Source organism: Hoplias malabaricus, chromosome 1 (genome assembly GCF_029633855.1).
Source record: "Hoplias malabaricus isolate fHopMal1 chromosome 1, fHopMal1.hap1, whole genome shotgun sequence".
Classification (NCBI taxonomy): domain Eukaryota; kingdom Metazoa; phylum Chordata; class Actinopteri; order Characiformes; family Erythrinidae; genus Hoplias; species Hoplias malabaricus.
This window is the reverse complement of record NC_089800.1, coordinates 38,836,080-38,857,513: the sequence shown is the minus strand read 5'-3', so window position 1 is coordinate 38,857,513 and position 21,434 is coordinate 38,836,080. Positions and strand designations below refer to the sequence as shown.

Genomic DNA, 21,434 nt, shown 5'->3' with positions numbered 1-21,434 from the left:
TGAGTTGCTGCTGCCTTTAGCTGTGGAATTTGAGCTCCAAAAGATCAGGCTTTCATTACTGGAAGTATTTTTGGACAATAGTCATGTTGTGTGTGTTTGAGCAGCATGGTAATCATTGACCTGGCTCGAACGTCAGGGAATTTGGAGTATGTTGAATGAAGCTGTTGCCATGCTCACAGCTGAATTTTGCTTTCGTCCTCATTTACTCCCTTCCTTCAGTTTCTTCACCATCCAGATTTTCTCTCATCCTTCTAGTTTTGCAACCACAGCCATGTGTGATCCAGTTGTGGTCTGCAATGGGGCTAGTGTGTGTGTGTGTGTGTGTGTGTGTGTGTGTGTGTGTGTGTGTGTATTTGCAGAGTCTTGAGGTCTTGAATGTGTTTGTATGTGTATGTTTGTCTGAGGAAAGCAGTGTATGATTACTATGGATTTTCTGCACTCTCTCCACTTAGGTGTCAGTGTGAGATTTTGACAGACATTCTCCAGAAGAATTGATACCTTGTGTGTGTGTGTATATATATGTATCTAGAGACTCACATGCAAGGCAGCTTTTTCTCTGACCAAAATCCAAAAGGACAAAACAGCTAATTACTAACTCCTTACTTTTAAATATTACCCAATGTTACAGTGAACACCCATCTAAACACCCCATAAACAGTCCCAAACAGGCCTGAATAGTGAAAGGGGTGGAGCCATGCAAATACAGCAGCTTCTCTGAAACCCTCTTGGTCCCAGGGCTTTCAAATAAACTGTTAACCTCTGCCATTTTAATCTGTAGTTCATGCACACCCTGAACCATGGGATCAATTACACCACTAGTATTTGCAGTTCTTTTGGCCAGATAAGCTTCTTTAGAGGTTTTCTGGAGTCCTATCACAAACCCATGTGAATCTGATTTTAACAGAAAACAGTCAATGGCCAGCTTGATGGTACATCAAGTTTGGCTTTACAATAATTTGGGATTTGGTTTAAAGGTCTATAGAGAACCTCCATGAATATCCACTTGTTTATGTACGACCTCATAAAAGGCTCTATTAGTCTGTACCAGGTAGGCCTGTCATAAGTCATTTTATGTGATCAGTAAATTGTCCCAGAAATATTTGTGATAAATGATATTCTTGTCGTTATAAGACCCTTTTTATGCCAAAGATAATTAAATTATTGTGATAAGCCTTGTATGTTTTTTGAAATATTAAATTTGTCCTAAAGTCTTAACACTGTCATTACAAAATCTCTTATTTAAGAGCTATGAGAAGTGTCGGTGTTAGACCCTGATCTTTATTTTTTCATTCAAACAAAAAGACTACTGCCACAGTAAGAGGTAGTAAGCTAGGAGCAGAAATGTCATTATACTCTGTTATACATGAGCCATTTTGAACAGGAGTACCCTGGAGTTCCAAAATCTAGGCCAGAAGTGCAGTGCACCATTGTAGTCCTGATATGGCAAGCTGAAGTTAATTTCACAGCCCCTGCATAGATTTAACACAATAAAGTGACTGCATTTAGCATCTGTTAGCTAACTTGCTATTTTCCTGTTTCTATTTGAAGCAAGTTATAATGTGCTCAGGCCAGTAACATTTTGACATGAACACAGCTGTATGGCATTCATCTGTTTAACTTAGAGTTTACATTGAATGCTCTGCGTAACTTAGGGGGCACATTTCACCTAGAATGCATTTATGGAGTAGGTCCAGCTTGGAGGTGTTTTAGGACACTGTACTGATTGTGTCCTGTGTGTTTATTGTGGGCTGTGTGTTTCTTTCTCACTTTAAGTGTTAACCTGCTGATGTATTATTAGTATGTGTTAAGTGAATGAATAGATGCCATATGCCATTTCATTACCTAAGAACAATAAGCTAGCTCATACACCCTCCTTAGTCACATATTTTACTATTTTGAAGTGGTTTAGATATAAGTCTTTACTTCACCTTGATTCAGTATGTGCCTATCCAAGAATATGCGATTAGCTCCACCATCATCTCCATTTACTCTGCTGTTCACCTGCAGCTTGAAATACCTGTAAACCCCTTTCACACTGGAGTATCAGGTTCAGATATGTCCCGTAGTAGTCCTTTCACACATGAAGCATACGGCGGGAGATGTTCTGTGTTAAAAAGGGTTTTTGCAGCAGAAAATGTGTTGCATGCACTCACTCTGAATTTACCTAAAGTTTGTAACAGTGCACTACAGGGGTAGAGTCAGTATAAAGTCCCAGACAAATGTTACAGGTGTTCAGACATATAGCTTTTTCCAGTTAAACTTTGGAACATTTCTGGGTTACAATTTTGAGTGTGAGTGAAAGGGGTTGATTGCTGTTGACTGTTCTTTCACACATGATATGTCTTATAGTGTATAAACAACACCACACTGACATTTTTTTCAGGGTAAAAATCTTGGTTTTCATATGTTCATCAAGAATATGTTTGTTTCCTAAAGACTTCAGTCTTGAAGCTTATTTTAACCCTGTAGACCTCATTATTATTGCATTTCACTTTTCAAGCAGCGGACCGCTGTGAGGGCAGCTGTTCACCAGGGAGTCTGAGCAAATGTTACTTTTACTTTATGGCTGAAGAAAAGATCGGAGAATGACCCTTAAGTGTTAGATCAAAAATATGCGGAAAATATACTCCCCTTATTTAAAGGAGTCCTGTTCTCTTTCAGCTTGTCATCACCACGTCATCAGAGGACTGTTAGCAGCAGCCCCGAATGTGTTATGTAAAGTTGGATAATACAAATGGATTAAAAAAAAAAAAAAAAGAAGAAGCTGAGAAGCCTGCTATAAATCCAGCACTAATGGCAGGTTGGGGCTAAATCAGAGCACTTTTTTTTTTGAAAGGTGATGGATGTTATGTGATAGCTGGTGTAATTGTATGCTATCATCTGCTCGAGTCTTGCTATGGCTTGGAGGTGTCTCTGTCTTTGCTCAGCGAGTGGAGAGAGTGATTTACAGAGGAACGGTGCTTCTGAACAGCAGCCAGGGGCAGTGGACATAAGGAACGCAGTAAATTATCAGTGAGGAAAGAGAAAGAGCTGATTTAGCTCCAAGGCTTCCCCCCACCCCCAACCAGGACAACCCTATATTTATAACATATTGCAATATTTGATCACCCCCCTTGACTTTAAGTTAATCTCCCATTGTTCAGTTGTAGTCGTCCAAAAGCAAAAAACAAGGAACAAAATGCGACTTTCTGGAGCAGCCACACACGATTGGCTATGCTTAAAAGCAAGCGTCTGCCAAAAGGGTATAAAGCCCCCCAGCACTGGACAGTGTAGCACAGGAACTGTGTTCTCTGGAGAGATGAATCACTATTGACTATTGCATTGGGATGATGTGGTGGAAAACTAATAATCTAGTGCTGGATGATATGAGCGCAAATATAACTATTAATTGTAAATTTTACATTTACAATTATGATTAATTAATCACTATTTTGTTTTTGTATTTTTGGCCCTCATAGTAGTTCAGTGACGAGGCTTGTACTGTAAATATGCTCCAATAATAAACATGGGATATTTTTCTAACGTTGCCGGGAGCATGTTCCTCTTTTGTTTTTTGGGCACTGTTGTCTTAATTAAAGTCAAAACACAGCATGTCCAAACCACAGACACTGTGTTTATATATTTATTTATTTATTTTTTTGTTACTAGCTGCTGGAGTCGCTTGGTTGGCCTCTGTGTTTAGGTTGCTTCCATGTGGCAGATGGGGCAGAGTCACATAAGTACACCTGGGAGGCATGGTTTTAAAGGAACAATACATGAACAGTGGGGGCATAACAGAATAAAAATGATCAATGTAGACAAAATTATGTTGATTAGAAGTTCTGAATGCCGACTTCGATTAATTTTTGATTAATTGCCCAGCTCTATAATAATCTAACATATGATCCTGACCTCACCAAAACACACACATGCTGTGTACATTTGAAGATATGCTGTCTGTGTTCATGGAACGGTTTACTGACTTGAGAATTCTTCATTTGGTTCAAGTGAGAATTCATAGCAGGAGGCATAAAACTGATCAGGAAGTGTCAATGACACATTTATTTACAACAATATTACATACATGATCCACTAGTTTCTCTTTACTTAAACCTTGATACTTCTTGAATTCTAGGTGCTGCTGGACTCGAACCTATGTGTGTGCACATGCCAAACTCACAAGCTCACTTTATAGGTTTTTGAGGAAGGTGCTTAAATCAGCCAGATTGAGAGAGTGAATGGGGGTGCCCTCATGATGGAGATTGTTTGTTTGTTTTCCATGGGTCTTGTCACACATTACCTGTCAGAATGTGTCAACCTCTTCTAAAAGCTGTCTTACAGAACTCATGTTATTGACACTAGGCTCAGGCTGGAGCTGTAGGTGGCCTGTGTTTGGCCCCAATGAACCAAGCCCCCTGGAAAAAAAATTTCTTACCATTTGCCCACAGTTTGTGTTGTTTGCATTTAGTGCTCTCCTGAGTTTATCCTGAGCCAGTTCCATCTACAGCAAAAATAAATCAATATTATCCACCACTGATGCCATATTACCAATACCCATATTATCCAAACACTGGACTGGATTGCAGCAAATGTTGAGGAAACATCCTCATCCTCAGTTTTATAAAGTGTTTTTGATTAAAATTGTGAATGGTGCATTTAAGCGTTACTGTTCCTTACCCATGCCACAGCTATGACGGACCTGCATTTACTTTATTTTCTTCTAAGCCTAAATAACCTTTTTTGACTTCCAAAGACTTCACTGTAGGAAACTGAAGGGAACAGAACCAAATCTTACAGTCTGCCAAAAGAAATGAAGCTGTCGTTCCCATCTGACATTAAAGAGGAGACTGCGCAGCCTCCAGTCAAAATGCAATGGAACAAAAGTCCTTCAAAGTCCCCGTCCACTCACTAATAATTCTCTTCCATCCACAACCACTTACTCTGATGTTTCTCTCTTCTCGGAACTACAGTACATAAACATGCATCTTGGCTGCGAACAAAGACCTACTTGGAAGTGTCCAAGAGACCATGCTTTCCCACCCCCCTTCGATTGCAAAGCACTATAAATAATGAAAGCCTGTAGGTCTCCAATGCTCCACCTTCAATTGCTCACTTTCTGCAAACGTCTTCCATTCGTTTACTTCAGTCTTTTTCTCCACGCTGAATTATTTATTCTTTGTTCTTCTTTTGTTCCCCTGCAGAGATGGAACCGCCACAGTGTTTATGGTGCAATCGTTTATTCACTCTCTAAAACGAGAAAAATCTGTGCTTTCTGGCTGGTAAAACAATGGTCTTCATATGTAAATATTTGTAGATAGCTCTTAATATTAGTGAATTGAGGGACTTCAGGGTGCACACACAGTGTAATGTCTCTATAGTCTCAGTTGAAAAGCAGAAAATTAAATGGAAGGTTCTGGAGCAGCTGCCTATGGCCCAAGGTCACCATGCTCAATGCTAAGTGTCCTACAGAGAGGCTTAAAGCCCCACAGGCTTTGGACTGTGTAACTGTGGAGAGGACTGAGCTTCAACAAAAGTCTTTGCAGTGGGCTAAGAGGGCATTTGTGATCCAAAATTTATAGTCCAATATTGGTACCTTGCCTCAGTATTGTTCTAATGGCTGAACACAATCAAATCCTCACAGCAGTGTTCCAACATCTAGTATAACGCCTTCCCTGTTTCTGCAAAAAATGACACAAACTACATATTAGTGTCATTCACTACTCAAGAAATGTGATGAATGGGATGAACAAGCGTCCACAAACGTTTCCTTTAAGAATTTTGTTTAGAATTTGAGTGCAAATTGGTGATACTATATATTGCACTATTGCTGTAATAGGGACCGTTTAGGAACACAAGTCTTTTTCTTTGATTGTGTATTTTCTGGTATATGTGTGTGTGTGCACGCGTGCTGCGGTCGAGGAGAATTTCCTCAGATGGCAGGCTCTTTAAAGCTGAATCAGCCCTGTAGCTGCTGGAGCTTCTGTGATTCGTGCCTTGAGCTGATTCGCCGCCGGCTTTGTGCTGCTGCCTAATTCGGCCTGCTCCATTTCCAAGTCTCTTTCTAGTTCAGAGCGAAGCAGATGAAGTTGTGAAGGCTGTTTTTAAAAGCCCGTGTGGAGCACTGTGAAGACTGCAGAAAGAGTAATTGCTGGATCTCTGATGCTTGTTCAGGAGCATCAGAGGAGGATGGTTTCATGGACATAGCTGAGAGCACTAACCTTAGATAACTCACTTACTTCTGTCTTTCACTGCATTTTTTTTACACACACACTCACACACTCCCTCTGTTCTTTCTCCCTTTAATTCTCCTGAGAATGTTCTAGACGTCCCAGTTTAACAAGCTCCATATGTCTCTCTCTCTCTCTCTCTCTCTCTCTCTCTCTCTCTCTCTCCTGTGTGCAGATGAAACTGTGGAACAAGTACAAGGTGACCAGTATACCCTCGTTGGTGTTTATTGATGCAGCCACAGGGAAAGTTGTGTGCCGGAACGGTTTGCTCGTTGTCAGAGACGATCCTAAAGGTGAGTTCACAGTACAACCTTTCAACTCTAACATTCAGCTACATTGTTATGACCACCTGCTTGTTTCTAAATTTATGTCAGTTCTCTCAGCTCCACTGACCTTGCAGGTGCAATGTGTAGCTCTGTATAACAGGCTGGAGTCCATCTGTTGCCCTGCATTTTTTTTTTGCCTCTTTGACCCTGTTTTTCAATGGTCAGGACCCCCCCATAGAGCAGGTATGATCTGGGTGGTGGATCATTCTCAACACTGCAGTAACACTGACGTGGTGGTGATGTGTTACTGTGTGTTGTGCTGGTACAGGTGGTTCAGACACAGCAGTGCTGCTGGAGTTTTTAAAATCCTCATTGTCACTGCTGGACTGAGAATTGTCCACCAACCTTAAAAAAAATCCCACCCGACACCTTCCTGTGTCCACTGATGAAGGACTAGAGGACGAACACAAACTGTGCAGCGACAGATGAGCTATTGTCTCTGACTTTACATCTACAAGGTGGGCCAATGAAATGGGTGTCTAACAGGGTGGACAGTGAGTGGGCACAGTGTTTACACAGTGAGTGGGGGCGGGGGGATGTTCCTAAACATTGAAGAGCAGGGTGAAATGGAGATAAAGTATGCAGAGAAACAGATGGACTACAGTCTGTAATTGTAGAACTACAAAGTGCTCCTGTATGGTCAGTGGAGCTGATAAAATAGAGGGTTAGTGTAGATACAAGGTACAGGTTCCTAATCCAGTGATCGTTCAGTATAGTTGAAATACATCTTAGTTCATGAGCTCTATTTACGGGAAAAGAAAGGGGAATTTTCACCCAATAAAGCAAAGAACACATTCATCATTTCTGTCACAGGAAGCCTGCGAATCCCTGAGCTTTTGGCTTGAAGGCAGACTGATAAAGTGGATGTCTGCTACAGTTACATTTTCAATATTTTGGTACTCTGCTCTTAAATGGCACCTAGCCCTCCCTCCCCTTTCCTCAAAAGAGAGAAGGGCTTATTTGTCATGAGATGGATGAAGAGGCACCAGGGGGTGTGCGCAAAGGCTTCTCAGTGAAGGCAATGGCTTTTCCTGCAGCAAAATGACAGATTCCTCCCCAGCCTAATGAACCCTGGGTCTGCCAGCAGCATGCTGAATTATCCCTATGACTCATTAAGCACACTTCCATTCAGAGACACTGAAGCTGAGAGATGTGGAGGTTTTTCCTCCACGCAGCAGCTTTCTCTTTTACTAGACAGGTCTGTGTGTGTGTGTGTGTGTGTGTGTGTGTGTGTGTGTGTGTGTGTGTGTGTGCGCGTGTGTGTGTGTTAGGGCTGCATGATGGACACATTATTAGCATTACAATTAGGTATATTCCACTTTCCTGATGCTGGCATTAGTATTATTGTTAAGGCCTGTTCACACATGAACAAAAAAAATGGATTCTATTTTTAACGTGTTGAAACCTACATACCCAGTGTGAAGAATATTTGTCTCAACTGAAAATCACAAGAAGACACTGGGTAAGGAAAAATAAATGGATTTCTTGTGTAGGTGTGATGATGAATTTATCATTTAATTATATAATAAACGACACACATACACACATTCTACAGAACAACACAGTGAGGATCTAAAGCTGTGTTTCCATAGGTCAGTGGGGGAGTTTGAGGCTCTGCTTCTGGTACTTGCTTGTTCTGCTTTTGAGGTACTGTTACAAACAGGACGAGCTGTTCTGCTGCCATCTTGATGCTTATTTGTTTGGTCTGCAGCCATGACGGCAGAGCTCTGAATGGTCGGCCTGATTTTTTTTTTTTTTTTAATTCACCTGTACAATGCAGAAAATAGAAAAGTTTCTAATTGAAATATTGACGAAGTGTCGCAGTCCATCAGTTTTGTACTTTGTGACACCTGTGTGACAATATACGCATGTTTGCTTGCAAAACTTGACATGCCTTTTAATCCATCAAAATATGACTCTTTGTTACTTTTAAATATAAATTGATTGTATTATGTAATTCAATCATGTCATAGCAGAAAAGATGATGTACAATCATTTTGGGGCATTCTTTGTGGTCCAGCTATTGTGTACTTTTCTCACAATGCATAGAGTGGCTAATGTGTTGCAATGTGTTCAGATAATGCAGAGAAAACAGGAAAAAAAGCTTACATTTTCTTTGGACTGTGAGTATATAATATAAATTAAGATATTTAAATGTATTAAACATTAATATTTGGTCAGGCACAGGAAAATGAGCCTCACGGGCTAGATCTAGCTCATTTACACCTCTTGATATGGTTCCTTAGGTGCAGTCCCTGAAGAGCAGATTTGTAAAATGAAAAAAATCTGTTCTGAAATCTTGAAAGAAAAAAATGTGCACACCACATAATTTTGCCTTAATGGTAGTTTTTACATCAATTAAACCAAGCTCAAGCATTTGTGTCCTCTAGGTCTTTTCTGCAGAAATATCTACAAGAAAAAAACTGATCATGTTTAATTTCTGCAAGTATATGAAATCTTATTTCTGAAAGTGGCTAAAAGTTGTTTTTTTTATTGATTTTATTGAAGTTAACAGGAAATATGCAGACTTTTAAATAGTCTGTTTTGATGATTCTAGCCTAGGACGACATGGTGGGGCTACAAGTGTCGTTATTATACAGCTCCAGGGTCTCAGGGTCTTTCATTCAGTTCCCTCCAGTTGAGAGTTGGAGTCTAATGTCTGAATGTGCTGTCTGTGAATTGTGGCAGCATGAAGCTGCAGCTAACGTTGGGGGTAGTGTTTCACCAGTTTCTCCAACAACAGCAGGAATAGCTCAGTGGGACACAGCCTCTGGGCCTAAAACGACCCTCCTATATAAATACATCTCCAGAGGCTGTAACCAGTTCTATTTGTGGTTTGATTTTTTTTTTTCTTCTTTCACCCACCTTTTTTCCTAAAGCAGATTGTGACAGTAAAGAGAAGGAGTGCGAGCGAGAGAAAGACTGCAAGTATCTAGGAGAATTTCAAAGTTTCACATCTGCTTCTGTTTCCCTTTGTTGCACTTTTTCATTTCCAAGTGCAAATTGAGACAAGTGTGTGCTGTTCATTCTGATTAGAACTTTATGGATGACAAGTACAGGCCACGTATACATGTGTTCGTTATAGTGTATATATTCACTCTCTCACACTTGCGTTGCTTCAGTGTCTAATTCTTTTCTTCCTTTTTGTCCACAAACTGCCCACACCCCCACCCCCAGGTTTAGAATTCCCCTGGGGTCCGAAGCCGTTTGCGGAGGTCGTGTCCGGACCCCTGCTCAGAAACAACAGGCAGACGACAGACAGCAGTTCCCTGGAGGGCTCCTATGTGGGGGTGTACTTTTCTGCACATTGGGTAAGTGCAGATTTTAAATCCGCTTCTGAGAGCACCAGTTCTCATGTTGACTGTGGGTTTCAATGGAGGGGAAATGTGTGACCGCAGCGTGGGACAAGCACATATTCATTCAACTGTAATCAGATTTACACCCCCACCCCAAATGTAAACACATAGTCAAGACATGGTATTTGAAGATTAGTTGTGCAGTGAGGCTACTGTAGCTAAAAAATTGCGACAGCCTAAATAATTACATATTTGCCTCACACTACAGTGAATTGAAAAGTAATCTCAAATAAACTGATGCTTGTGTAGTGTTGATTCACCCTTCTTAAATACCAATTGGCAAAGAGAAGAAAAACAGAAATGGGAAGATATGAAGGCAAGCTGCTCTGCTGATTTCTGGATCAGTTGCAACAGCCTATTGACCCACATAGAAAGACCATTTAGGAGCATAATTCAGGCTTTTGAGTTGACAAGAAACAATAAAAGCACCTGGCTGGCCTCCCTAGAGAGGTTTAAATCCTCCCTAGCGGGTTAAATCCAAATAACAATGCTGCACAGTTTTCGAAAGCATGTAAGCAAATCCATTTGACATAAATTAAAGGGACACTCGGTTGTGTTTTTTGCCTTAAAATTACAGCTTTAAAATCATTGTGATAGCCCACTGACCAGCAATATGAACCATCATTGCTACTCCAGGCTCAGAACTGCAGAAACTGCAGTGTATCGTTCCTTCCCCCTCTCCCTTTATTTCAGGACAGTGCTGTACAAGTTAATTACACTCTGAAGCTGTAGAGGGAGCCCAGGAGCAAAAATTCCAAATCTTGCTTAATGTTCTAATGCACCTTTTAAAGGTACACAAGACTATATCACCGGAGTGCCTGTCTTTGATATTTTATTTCATCTACATACCTTTATATGAAATGGCTCCCTATCCACTATATAGTGCAAAATGTTTGAGGTTTCACAATTTGTTGTGTCCAAAAATACAGTGGACAGTTACCAGTGCACTCAAACAATCTCACAAGGCAATTGCAAAAATAGTTTACAAACAAGGTACACTAGCAGATAACAGATTACCCTAATCCACTGCTTTGTTTGGTTAAAAAAAAAAAAAAGGTCGTAAGGTAGTGTCTAAAATCATTCACTACCCTCCAGAATTCAGTTTACTATAATAATAGACTATATAGTAAATAGAGCACAGTTTCGGTCACCTCCAGCAGCCTCGCCTAGCAATTGAACCACAACAACCGACTTTTCCGACAAATGCACTTTTCCAAATGGGTTTCTCAGACACAGAATACACTTCTACTAATCTTCTTCTTCTAATTTCAGCTATAAATATTTGTAAGGAATTATAATTCTGTAAAATCATGTTTTTCATATGTATTGCTGTTTTAATTGTACAAGATAAGTTTAATTGAATTCAACCAGGGCAGCTTTATCATAAGTGTGGTTTGAGGTAAGCGTAGAGATCAAAGGCCTTCTGCATCAAACCTACCCCTTAGGCAACTTGTAGGTCCCATGTAAGCACCAACCCTACGTCGTACCTCATGCCGTCGCCTGACGCACACCTCCACAGAAATGTAACAATGTGTCATGTCGAGACCACAACTGTGATTGGTCTGCAGTTGGACGATTATGGATCAAACTGAACGGAGAAGACCTGAAAGACCTAGAGGAGAGCTTGTATGTAGGGAGCCTGTTGTCAGAAGAAGGCCAGAATCAGCAGATCTGCGTTAATGCAGTGGGGTATGAGTGTATACGTGAGGACAGGTAGGAGGGAGCAAGGCCATGTAAGGTCTTAAATGTCAACAGCAGGATTTTGTATCTGATGCGTTCGGTAAGCGGGAGCCAGTCTGTGAGTGTAATGCTAGAAGAGCAGCAGCAGTTTTGAATCACGGATGCTGCCTGCAGAACAATGGGTGGATCAAGCCTCACAAGATTTTATTGTTGTATCATTACATCATATGGTGTTAACCTGTGTTAAACAGATCCTCTGTGAAAACTTACATAATAAACACTAAAGTGTTGGTGTCAGTTTTCCCATAATGTCCCCAGTGCGAAAAAAATCTCAGATATCCTCAGGCAGGCAGTGTGCTTGTCTTGTTTTGTGTGTGTGTGAGAGGCAGTTTTTCTCTTAACCCTTACATGTCTCTAGTTGCTGTGTTTAGCTTTACTGTGTTTCTGTAATTCATAATGAATTCTATTGTTTACATTCCATAGCAGCTGGTTCCATTCATAATTTTTGTATTTTCTCTCATGGAGTAAAGAATATGATGGGGCTCCTAAGTGGCAAAGCCATCCAAATGTTACTTCTGTATTTGTAACTTTAAGGAAGCTAAAGGTACCATGGCAAAAAAATCTTTCATATCAAGGCTAGATTCAGTAGAATTGGAAGAGCTCCCTAAGGATTTCTCCACGTTTCAGTGAACTACGAGTAAGAAACAAACAAAATATAAAGAGTTATATATCATGAGACATGTTATGGGGTTAGAAGAAACAGACCCTCACCCCCTGGAGGAGAGGAGTGTATTGTATAGAGTGTATTACTATGTCTGTGCTTTCAGGTTTGTGAAGCTCTGAGAGCTACAATAAGTCATTCTCTAGTTTCTCTGGGTACTCTAGAGGAAGACCAGTAAATATAAAGAAGGCTTTGGGCATCTAACACCATGGTTGACTTCACTGGCCTTGTGCTTTCACTGATGTAAGTGTGTCTGTGTGAACAGTGCCCTCCATGCCGCAGTTTGACCCGAGTGCTGGTTGAATCATATCGAAAAGTGAAGGAATCAGGACACAAGTTTGAGATTGTATTTGTGAGTGCAGACAGGTAATAATCCTCATGTACATTTACACACACCCACATCATCATCAACAACATTAAAACCACCTCCTTGTTTTTACACTCATTATCAGTGCATTTTTTAGCTGCACTTTGTAGTTCTACTGCACTCTTGTTGCTCTACATTCTTTTTTTAGTCCCTTTTCACCCTGTTCATCAGTGGTCAGGACACAATCATTATTGATGTGTTTTAGTGTGTGCGCTGCTACAAATGAATCAGACACAGCAGTCCTGCTGGAGTTTTTGTTTTCTCACTGTCCACTTTGTTAGACACACCTACCTCATTGGTCCACCTTATAGATATAAAGCCGGACACTTTGTGTTAATCGTTCTCTAGTCCTTCATCTGTGGACACAGGATGCTGCCCGCAGGATATTGTTGACTTTTTTGTGTGTGGACTATAGTCAGAGACAATGTGTTTAAGAACTCCAACAGCACTGCTGTGTCTGATTTATTCAGACCAACACTCATAGAACAGGCTGAAAGGGGGCTTTAAAAAGTATGCAGAGTGACAAAAGACTACAGTCTTTAATTGTTGAGCCTCAAAATGCACAAGCTGATAACATGGACAGAGAATGTAGACACAAGAAGTTCATTCTAATGTTATGGCAATTTTGTTTATTTCTATTTAAAAAAAAAAATTAAGAAAACATGTGATTTAACCTGGATGCACATTTGCAAATAAAAAACATTTGTGTGTTTTTCTGTGTGAGACTTCCTGTTCATTGTGTTTGTTGTTGGCCAGAGTTAAAAGCAATTAGGGATAAGGACACGAAGAAGTGGCCCGACACAACACACTCTTTTTAATGTCGTCTACTGGAGTGAGCAGGAGTCTCAGCCTCCAACTAATATTGCCTCTGATTAATTAAATATAATTATACATGCATACCTGAATATAAATACATGTAAAAATGAAAACTGATAAGAATATATATCTATGATAGTTATTTATTATGAAATATGGTGGCCTTATTAAATATATAATTATATATAATCTATATAAATGTAATTATAAATATAGTGATTACATTTTTCAAAATTAATAATGTCCATAAAAATCACAACACATTGGTACAGCGATTATAAAAACATTAATAGACATACAGAGGGGTTGGTCACGTCTGCATAAATCCATAGCTGTTAGAAGCAGATGGAGCATGTACGAAGAAAATGTCTTGTTTGTGCTAGTTATTATCTGGAATGCATTTAAATTATTATTCCTGAAACCCTCCATCCCCAACATGGGCCTCAGGCTTGTGCTTTCCTGAATGTTATATATATATATATATATATATATATATATATATATATAATTGTGTTAAAAAAATAAATAATTGAAAACAATAATTTTTTTAAAATCCGGGATATCTTATGTTGAGTGTTGTAGAAAACCAGTATATCATTCAGCCTTTTCCTCAGCGGAGGAGTGAGAAAGACACTGACATTACTGATCTGGATGGAAATAAATCACAGAAGAGCTCCAGGATATTTATTTCCATTTGCATTGGAAACTAATATCAAATTAATTGGGAAAAGTGAAACACATGCTGCTGCCACACTGAGTATTAGCAGTTAAAATAACCGGAAATGATGAACGGGAAGTCTTCCACAGAATTCGTCCTCACTAAAAGTGTTGAAAATAAGGTGGATATTAAAGCTCAAATAAAACAGCCTAGTGTTTGAATGCACACTCATCATATTTGTGGTGTTTTACAGGTCCGAAGATTCCTTCACACAATATTTCAGTGAGATGCCCTGGCTGGCCGTGCCTTATGCAGATGAGGCCCGGAGATCTCGCCTCAACAGGCTCTACGGTATTCAAGGTACAACCACTACACTTATATTTACGCCATTTATCAGATGCTCTATTCTGTCCTGATATAGACGTAGGTGAAAGTTACCTTAGTAGTATTGAACATAGACTTACTGTCCAAGCTGGGAATTGAACCCCAGTCTGCCTCAAGGAGCGCAGTGTCATTACCTATTATGCTACACCAACCGCTACACTACCACACCCTGAACTTTGTGGCCGCAAGTAAATAGCAGGGCGTGTGCGGTTTTGTGTGGTGAAGTATCACACGTACTGTAATCACAGCGAGACACAAAGCTGTTGAGCTTGAGGAATGTGGGCAGCTGCTCAAGTTGGCACTTCAGTTACTGTAGAGTGAGGCTTCTCTCCATACTTTTATCTTCTGAAAACGCTGTGTGATATGGGCGCAACAGTTACTGATATTCCTGTTTTGTTTCAAATTTTGGGTGCCTCCAAAGGACATGTGCTCCAAATTTTATTGAAAATGAATATACTTCAAGGTAAATCCTCTGAACAATGTTTTAACACAAAATATAAGGTGTCCAGGGGTGAGTTTGCAGTGCTCTGTGCTAATATACACACATATATACACACACTGAATAATCTCTGGATTAGGAACACATACCTTGTGTATACCCTCATTGTCCCTTTTATCAGCTCCACTGACCATAGAGGAGCCCTTTGTATTTCTACAATTTACAGGCTGTAGTCTACCAGTTACTCTGCTGTTTCTTCTACTTTATCTCTATTTCACTCTGCTCTTAAATGATCAGGACCACCACAGACCAAGTATGATTCGGGTGGTAGAACATTCTCAGCACTGCAGTGACGCTGACGTGGTGGGGATGTGTTAGTGTGTGTTGTACTGGTACGAGTGGACACAGCAGTCACACAGAGTCACCCAGTGTCACTGCTGGACTGAATATAGTCCACCAATTAAAAATATCCAGCCAGCAGTGTCCCTCTTCCACTGATGATGGACTCGAAAAGGTCCTACAAAAAAGGTCCTGGACACTGTTTAAAACTGCTGTGTCTGATCCACTCAAACCAGCGCAACACACTGACACATCACCACCACGTCAGTGTCACTGCAGCGCTGGAAATGACCCACCACCCAATGCTCTGTGGTGACCTGACCATTGAAGAACAGGGTGAATTGTGAATAATAAAGTATGCAGAGAAACAGGTGGACAACAGTCTGTAGTTGTAGAACTACAAAGTGCTCCTGTATGGTTAGTGAAGCTGATAAAAGGGACAGTGAGTGTAGATACAATGTACGTGTTCCTTATCCAGTGATACTTCAGTGTATATTCATGTATTATGCAGTGCACCATACACTCTATATGTATTTTGCATTTATAAGGAAATCTGCTGTGTGTAGTTTCTTTGTGAGATTCTTGGCCTGCCCTGGGGAACAAGATCTACATCACAAATGGACAGTTATCAGTGTCTGCATGAAAGCACTATTCTGCCAGTTCTCTCAGCTGTGATGCCTGCTGGTGCTGCTGTTACATGTTGGCGGCTGATTCTGTGGAGTCACTCTGCGCATTGTTCAGTGAGGGAGAGTCCAATATGCTGAGAGAAAATGATTTTACCATGACAAATAAGAAAAAATTAACAATTACTCTATAATGAATTATGACTTTCTACTAATTATTATTATTGTATCGTTGTGGGATAAAATTTGGGCAGCTTTTGGATTTTTTTTTTCTTTTACATTGAGGAGTATTAAACTCTGTCACTAATCAAATATATAACAATATTTTCTTCAAATCCTACTTCAATTATTCAGTTTTATAAAATGTAAATCAATGCAGTCTGTCAGGGATCTAGAGAGCCAGGCCGGATGGCCTCGCTAGGACTCCCTGTCTCAGATGGCTGAGCCATCAGCTGAATTTGAATTTTCAATCTCTTGGTGATAGAGCCAAGACTAAGACTGCTACGCCTGTCAACGCTGTTATATCCTTATGACATTCTACACTCCAGAAACCACACGTTCAAAATGCTTGGCTGTCTTCTTGTATGCTTCCCCTGCCTTTTGGTCATTTGTTTTCTTTCATTTGAAGTTCATAAGCAGTATTGGAGCCTGTATTTGATGAGTGTTAGTACACAGATTAAAGAGTCAGAGAATGTATAAATGTTGGAAACTGGATTCAGCTGCTAGTGTCTCTCTCTCTTAAACACCTTGCTCAAGGAGACCTCAGCTATGGATGTAGAGGGAGGACAGCCTTGTTCTCTCACTCAATCCTACCCCCAGTTTCTCACAGAATATAATATACACATACACAATATAATACAAAGCAATGTTTTATTTGGTATGAGAGTGCCCACAGTTTTATCTCCATAGAGTGGGCCCACATTTCAGACACAATCACAAGGCTGTGTTGTAAAATGAAGGAGAATCATTGGAAAGAACTACTGATTTGCTTTAACTGCCATCATAAAACAACTTAGATATAGTTGTGTTAGTTTAGTTTAGTGTTAGTTAGTTTGTGTTAATTTGTTTCAGGAAATTTGCAATAGAAATCTGAATCGCAGTCCTATATGATATACTACACACTGCCAAACAAAATGTCTGTAAGCAAATCAAAGCTAGCTTTTTTATGTTTAACATCGCTTGGATTTAAAAATGCCTCAGAACGAACAGTTCTTCATCCTTTACAACTGATATTTAGAGGGCTGGAGTACTATGTAATAACAGCTTGTTTTTGATCTGTCAGTTTGTTCTATTTATTTCTCTCTCACTCTCTCTGTCTGTCTCTCTCTTTCTCTCTCTCTCTCACACACACACACACAGTCTCTCTGTCTCTATATTTCTCTCTCTCTCTCCTTTGTGGGGCAGTAAGTGATTGCTGGCGGTGGGCCTATGTATTTGGAATGAATGGAATTCCCGCTGTTGACCACGTCCACCCAGCTCTAGACTCACTCACACTGACTAAGAGTGATAAGGGTAATGCTGCAGCCAGTGGCCTGATTTTAACAGGCTGACAGCCGCAGGGTCACATACATCTGCCCACGTGTGTGTGTGTGAGGGGTGGGGGCAGGGGGTTGATGAAGATACAGCTGTTGTGCTCAGGCTGGTCATGACTGGAGTACACCTGAAAGCCAGTATACAGCTGCACTCTCACAAACCCACACAATTCCATGATAACTCCTCAGGGGGAAAAGGGCTTTTAAAGTGTGGCAGTGGAAAATAAGGCTCATGTTTTCTTCAGCTGTAAAAGCTGATATATAGCACTGTGCCAAAGTCCAAGAACACCCTTCATTTATTTAATTTCCAGTCGAATTTGCATTAAGTACACTACATTAAGTTATTAAATGTTTCACCATCAGGAAATGGAAAGTTTTAAAAATAATTTTAACAGAACATTACACCAAAGATTTAGTTACTGGAATGTATTATGAGATTTCTAAGTGTTTAAATTGTCCACCTTCTGCCTTTATTACAGTGTCCAAAAAGACAATCTGTAGAGGTTTTTTCCACCCCTCAAACTTTTACAAGTTGGTTGCATTTTCTCACAATGGACAGATGAACAGAAACAGATGTGGATCTTTTCCAGATCTGATGCAAGAATGGAGCTTGTATTTTTTTCCCCTCTCATTACTGAAAGTGGTAGATACATTTTATCTGAGTTACAGTGCTCTGTCAGTTCCTGAATGGCTTATAGATTTCCTACTTCTATAGAGTGTGGGTTGTAACTCATTTGTTCAGAAATGTCTTGAAAATGAAGAATTCCTTTTTGGCAGTCATGTCTATGAGTATGAATATATCTAATGTATTTTTATTTTAGGTGGGTCAAACAAACAATCAGATAAATAATGTGTCAGTGCAACTAAAAGTGATTAATCACAGTTATTTTCATTTGCTGATATTAGACCCCTAAACCCTGAAGTTTAGATTCATTATTTTTAAATATGAGTGGACAAAATGAGCATAATCAGAACTGATTTTATTTGGTAATTTGCAAGCACAGACAATGAGATCCTTTAGAGGAATTAATTATTAATTTCTGCCATTACAGCACATTGAAGTACAAGCTACAGCCATTTACTCCTACGTAGAGCTGCACTTCAAAGAAATGTAGACCCCGTCGACATGGATCCAAATATATTTACACTAACGTCACACCGGAGTGCCTGTCTCTGGTTGAATTTCAAATAGTTCCTCATTCCCTATATAGTGAATAATTATATAATATGAATTATGTTGTATTAGAGATATGTAATTCACAATTAAGATCTAGATTCAGTTATTTCATGACTTGCATAGTGCACAACATATAATATTTGGAGTGATTTAAGATTAAACCTGTGATTCTCTCATGTTTGTGGTGTTTTGATGTCTCTCTTGAAGAGGTACTGTGGCCCCCTACTGCATAGACATGATAACACAGCCATTTTCATATTTGTCTGAAGGGAGGACAATCTCTGTTTTGAAAAATTTTCTGATCCGTTTGGGGGCGGCACAGTGGCGCAGCAAGTAGTGTCGCAGTCACACAGCTCCAGGGGCCTGGAGGTTGTGGGTTCGATTCCCCCTCCAGGTGACTGTCTGTGAGGAGTTGGTGTGTTCTCCCCGTGTCCGCGTGGGTTTCCTCCGGGTGTGAGTGTGTGAGTGAATGTGTGTGTGTCTGTGTTGCCCTGTGAAGGACTGGCGCCCCCTCTAGGGTGTATTCCCGCCTTGCGCACAATGATTCCAGGTAGGCTCTGGACCCACCGCGACCCTGAATTAGATAAGCGGTTACAGATAATGAATGAATGAATGATCCGTTTGGACAGGGTCTTGGAGATACTGAGTTACTTCCCATCTTACTTTCTGCAGTTAGCGCCGGGTAGTGTGAATTTACCTTTATCTAAAAAGTGCAGTTTGGATTTTGTCAGCTGCCAGTTAGTCTAGTTAAACAGTCCACTATCATGATTTAATTTCTAAACAACAGTAAACTGGTATGAACCATTTGACACAGTATAGTTTGTTTTCAGATTTCAATACTGGTTGTGAAATGTACAAATCTGTTTATAAAGGTTATGTGCAGTTGATGGTAAATTAAAAGTTGCAATAAATAGTGTGACACTTTACACAATACATGATCTTTGGACTAAGGATGTGAATGATGTGAATTATTTTGTTTGTGTGTGCACTGTAGGCATCCCCACACTGATCCTGCTGGATACAGAGGGTCACATGATCTCGCGGCAGGGCAGAGTGGAGGTGTTAAATGACCCAGAGTGTCGGTGGTTTCCATGGCACCCGCGGCCCGTCCTGGAGCTCAGCGAATCCAACGCAGTACAGCTCCATGAAGGACCCTGCCTCGTACTGTTCGTGGGTGAGCTTGTGTGTATGTGAGTGGGCCCATAGACTTTTAGGAACACCAAGGTTTTCTTACACAGCCAGGAAGAACATCATGTTTCTGACTTTTTACATAGTTTTTATTGATATTCCTTTAATTATTCTAGTTGCAAATAAATGTATGACAAATGAGAGCTGCTAGAAGAGCACTGCTACTGGATACCCCCATCATTGCAGCGGTCTAGTAACATTCTTTATTGTGAGCACCACACATGCACTCACCCAGTTTTGGAAAATGTTAAGATTCAAGTTGGAGGTTTCCCCCCCATGTCTCTGTAGATAACAGCATTAAATTAAGTTGAACTGAGCCTGCTCAGGATTTTACACAGAGCATGGTATGATATTAATTGCTTTGTTAGTTCTTACTAGTATAATAATAATAAAAATAACAGTAAGAAGGACGATTTACAATGAAGGGGAAAAAAGACTGCCTGAAATCATCTGCACTCATCATTTTGCTACATTCATTTGTCCATGTTTTTCCATTAATTTGCCTATAGTATACATGAGACTTGCATGTTGTCATTGTTGGAACAAAACCTTGTATGTCCAAATTATTATATTTATTTATTTATTTATTAAATGTAATTTTAGAATGTCACCTGCCTAGTTTTACATTCCATTTTACATTACATTACATTCATCCATTCTCTGTACACACTCAGAAAAACTGTGAATGTTGTGGTACCTTCAAGGATGCATTGTCAGTGCCTTTAGTCTGGGAACATAATTGTATTATGTTCTGATAAATTGTGTTGGTTTCATATGTCCCATTTAACCTTTTTAAAGTCATCTTACAAATACCCGCCTCTCCTTCTGGAGAAGAGAATATAATATGCTTTTAGGGAACGCTAGTGGAATCTAAAATCACTGTTTGAGACAAATGCACCTCCTCATTACCCTTATATATTTATATATAATATTTAATATATAAATATACCTTTTTCTAACAGTGAACAAGCTTTATGTTCATCAGTGTTGCAGTGGGACCGAAGACTACTAGTATTCAACAGACACAAGGCAGTATCACACCCTGGACAGGACACCAGTGCTTTTGATTTTGTTAAAGTTTAATAGTGCACCTAAATATATAGTCAAAATGACTTCTTTGATAGTTTTTATTTATTTTTATTTTTTTGGACATTCAGTGTTATGATCAGACTGTTATTATATATCTAAAGTATCCCGGACATGTCTATGGCCCTATGCCCTAGCAAGGTCTAAAAACAAGTGTGTATGTGAGTGGGGGGGGGGTTGTCTTGAGAAGGAGGTTTTCATCACGCTCTCCTGAGGCAGAATATAGTTAGAGTAAGGTGAGCTTTTTGTGTTTGGCTCATGCTCCTGAGAGATATCATCACAGGGGCATTCTGAGGCCATCTGCTCTTCTCTCATTCTCATTTTTCCCTTCTGTTATATATTTTCTGTCAGTTTTTTCCCCCTCATTGTGCCTTATCCATCCAGTCACCCATCATCTTGCACCCCGGTCTTTCTCTGCACCTCTTCACTCATTGGTTTGGAGAAGATAATTTCAGCTTTTCTTTTCCAAAGGGTTGCCCTGTCCCCCTTTACCGCACTTCTTCTCTTTTTCCTCCCCTTTCTTTTACTTTTCCCTT

General features: G+C 40.0%; 1 protein-coding gene across 1 annotated transcript in view; it reads left to right on the top strand.

Moving 5' to 3' along the window:
- nxn (nucleoredoxin) overlaps positions 1 to 21,434 on the top strand; it is a 95,717-nt gene that overhangs the window by 61,909 nt on the left and 12,374 nt on the right. Inside the window, exons 2-6 of the mRNA XM_066662500.1 lie at positions 6,382 to 6,499; positions 9,710 to 9,843; positions 12,555 to 12,655; positions 14,384 to 14,490; positions 19,619 to 19,798. Coding sequence (XP_066518597.1) covers positions 6,382 to 6,499; positions 9,710 to 9,843; positions 12,555 to 12,655; positions 14,384 to 14,490; positions 19,619 to 19,798 — 640 coding nt within the window. The remainder of the gene's footprint in view (positions 1 to 6,381; positions 6,500 to 9,709; positions 9,844 to 12,554; positions 12,656 to 14,383; positions 14,491 to 19,618; positions 19,799 to 21,434) is intronic.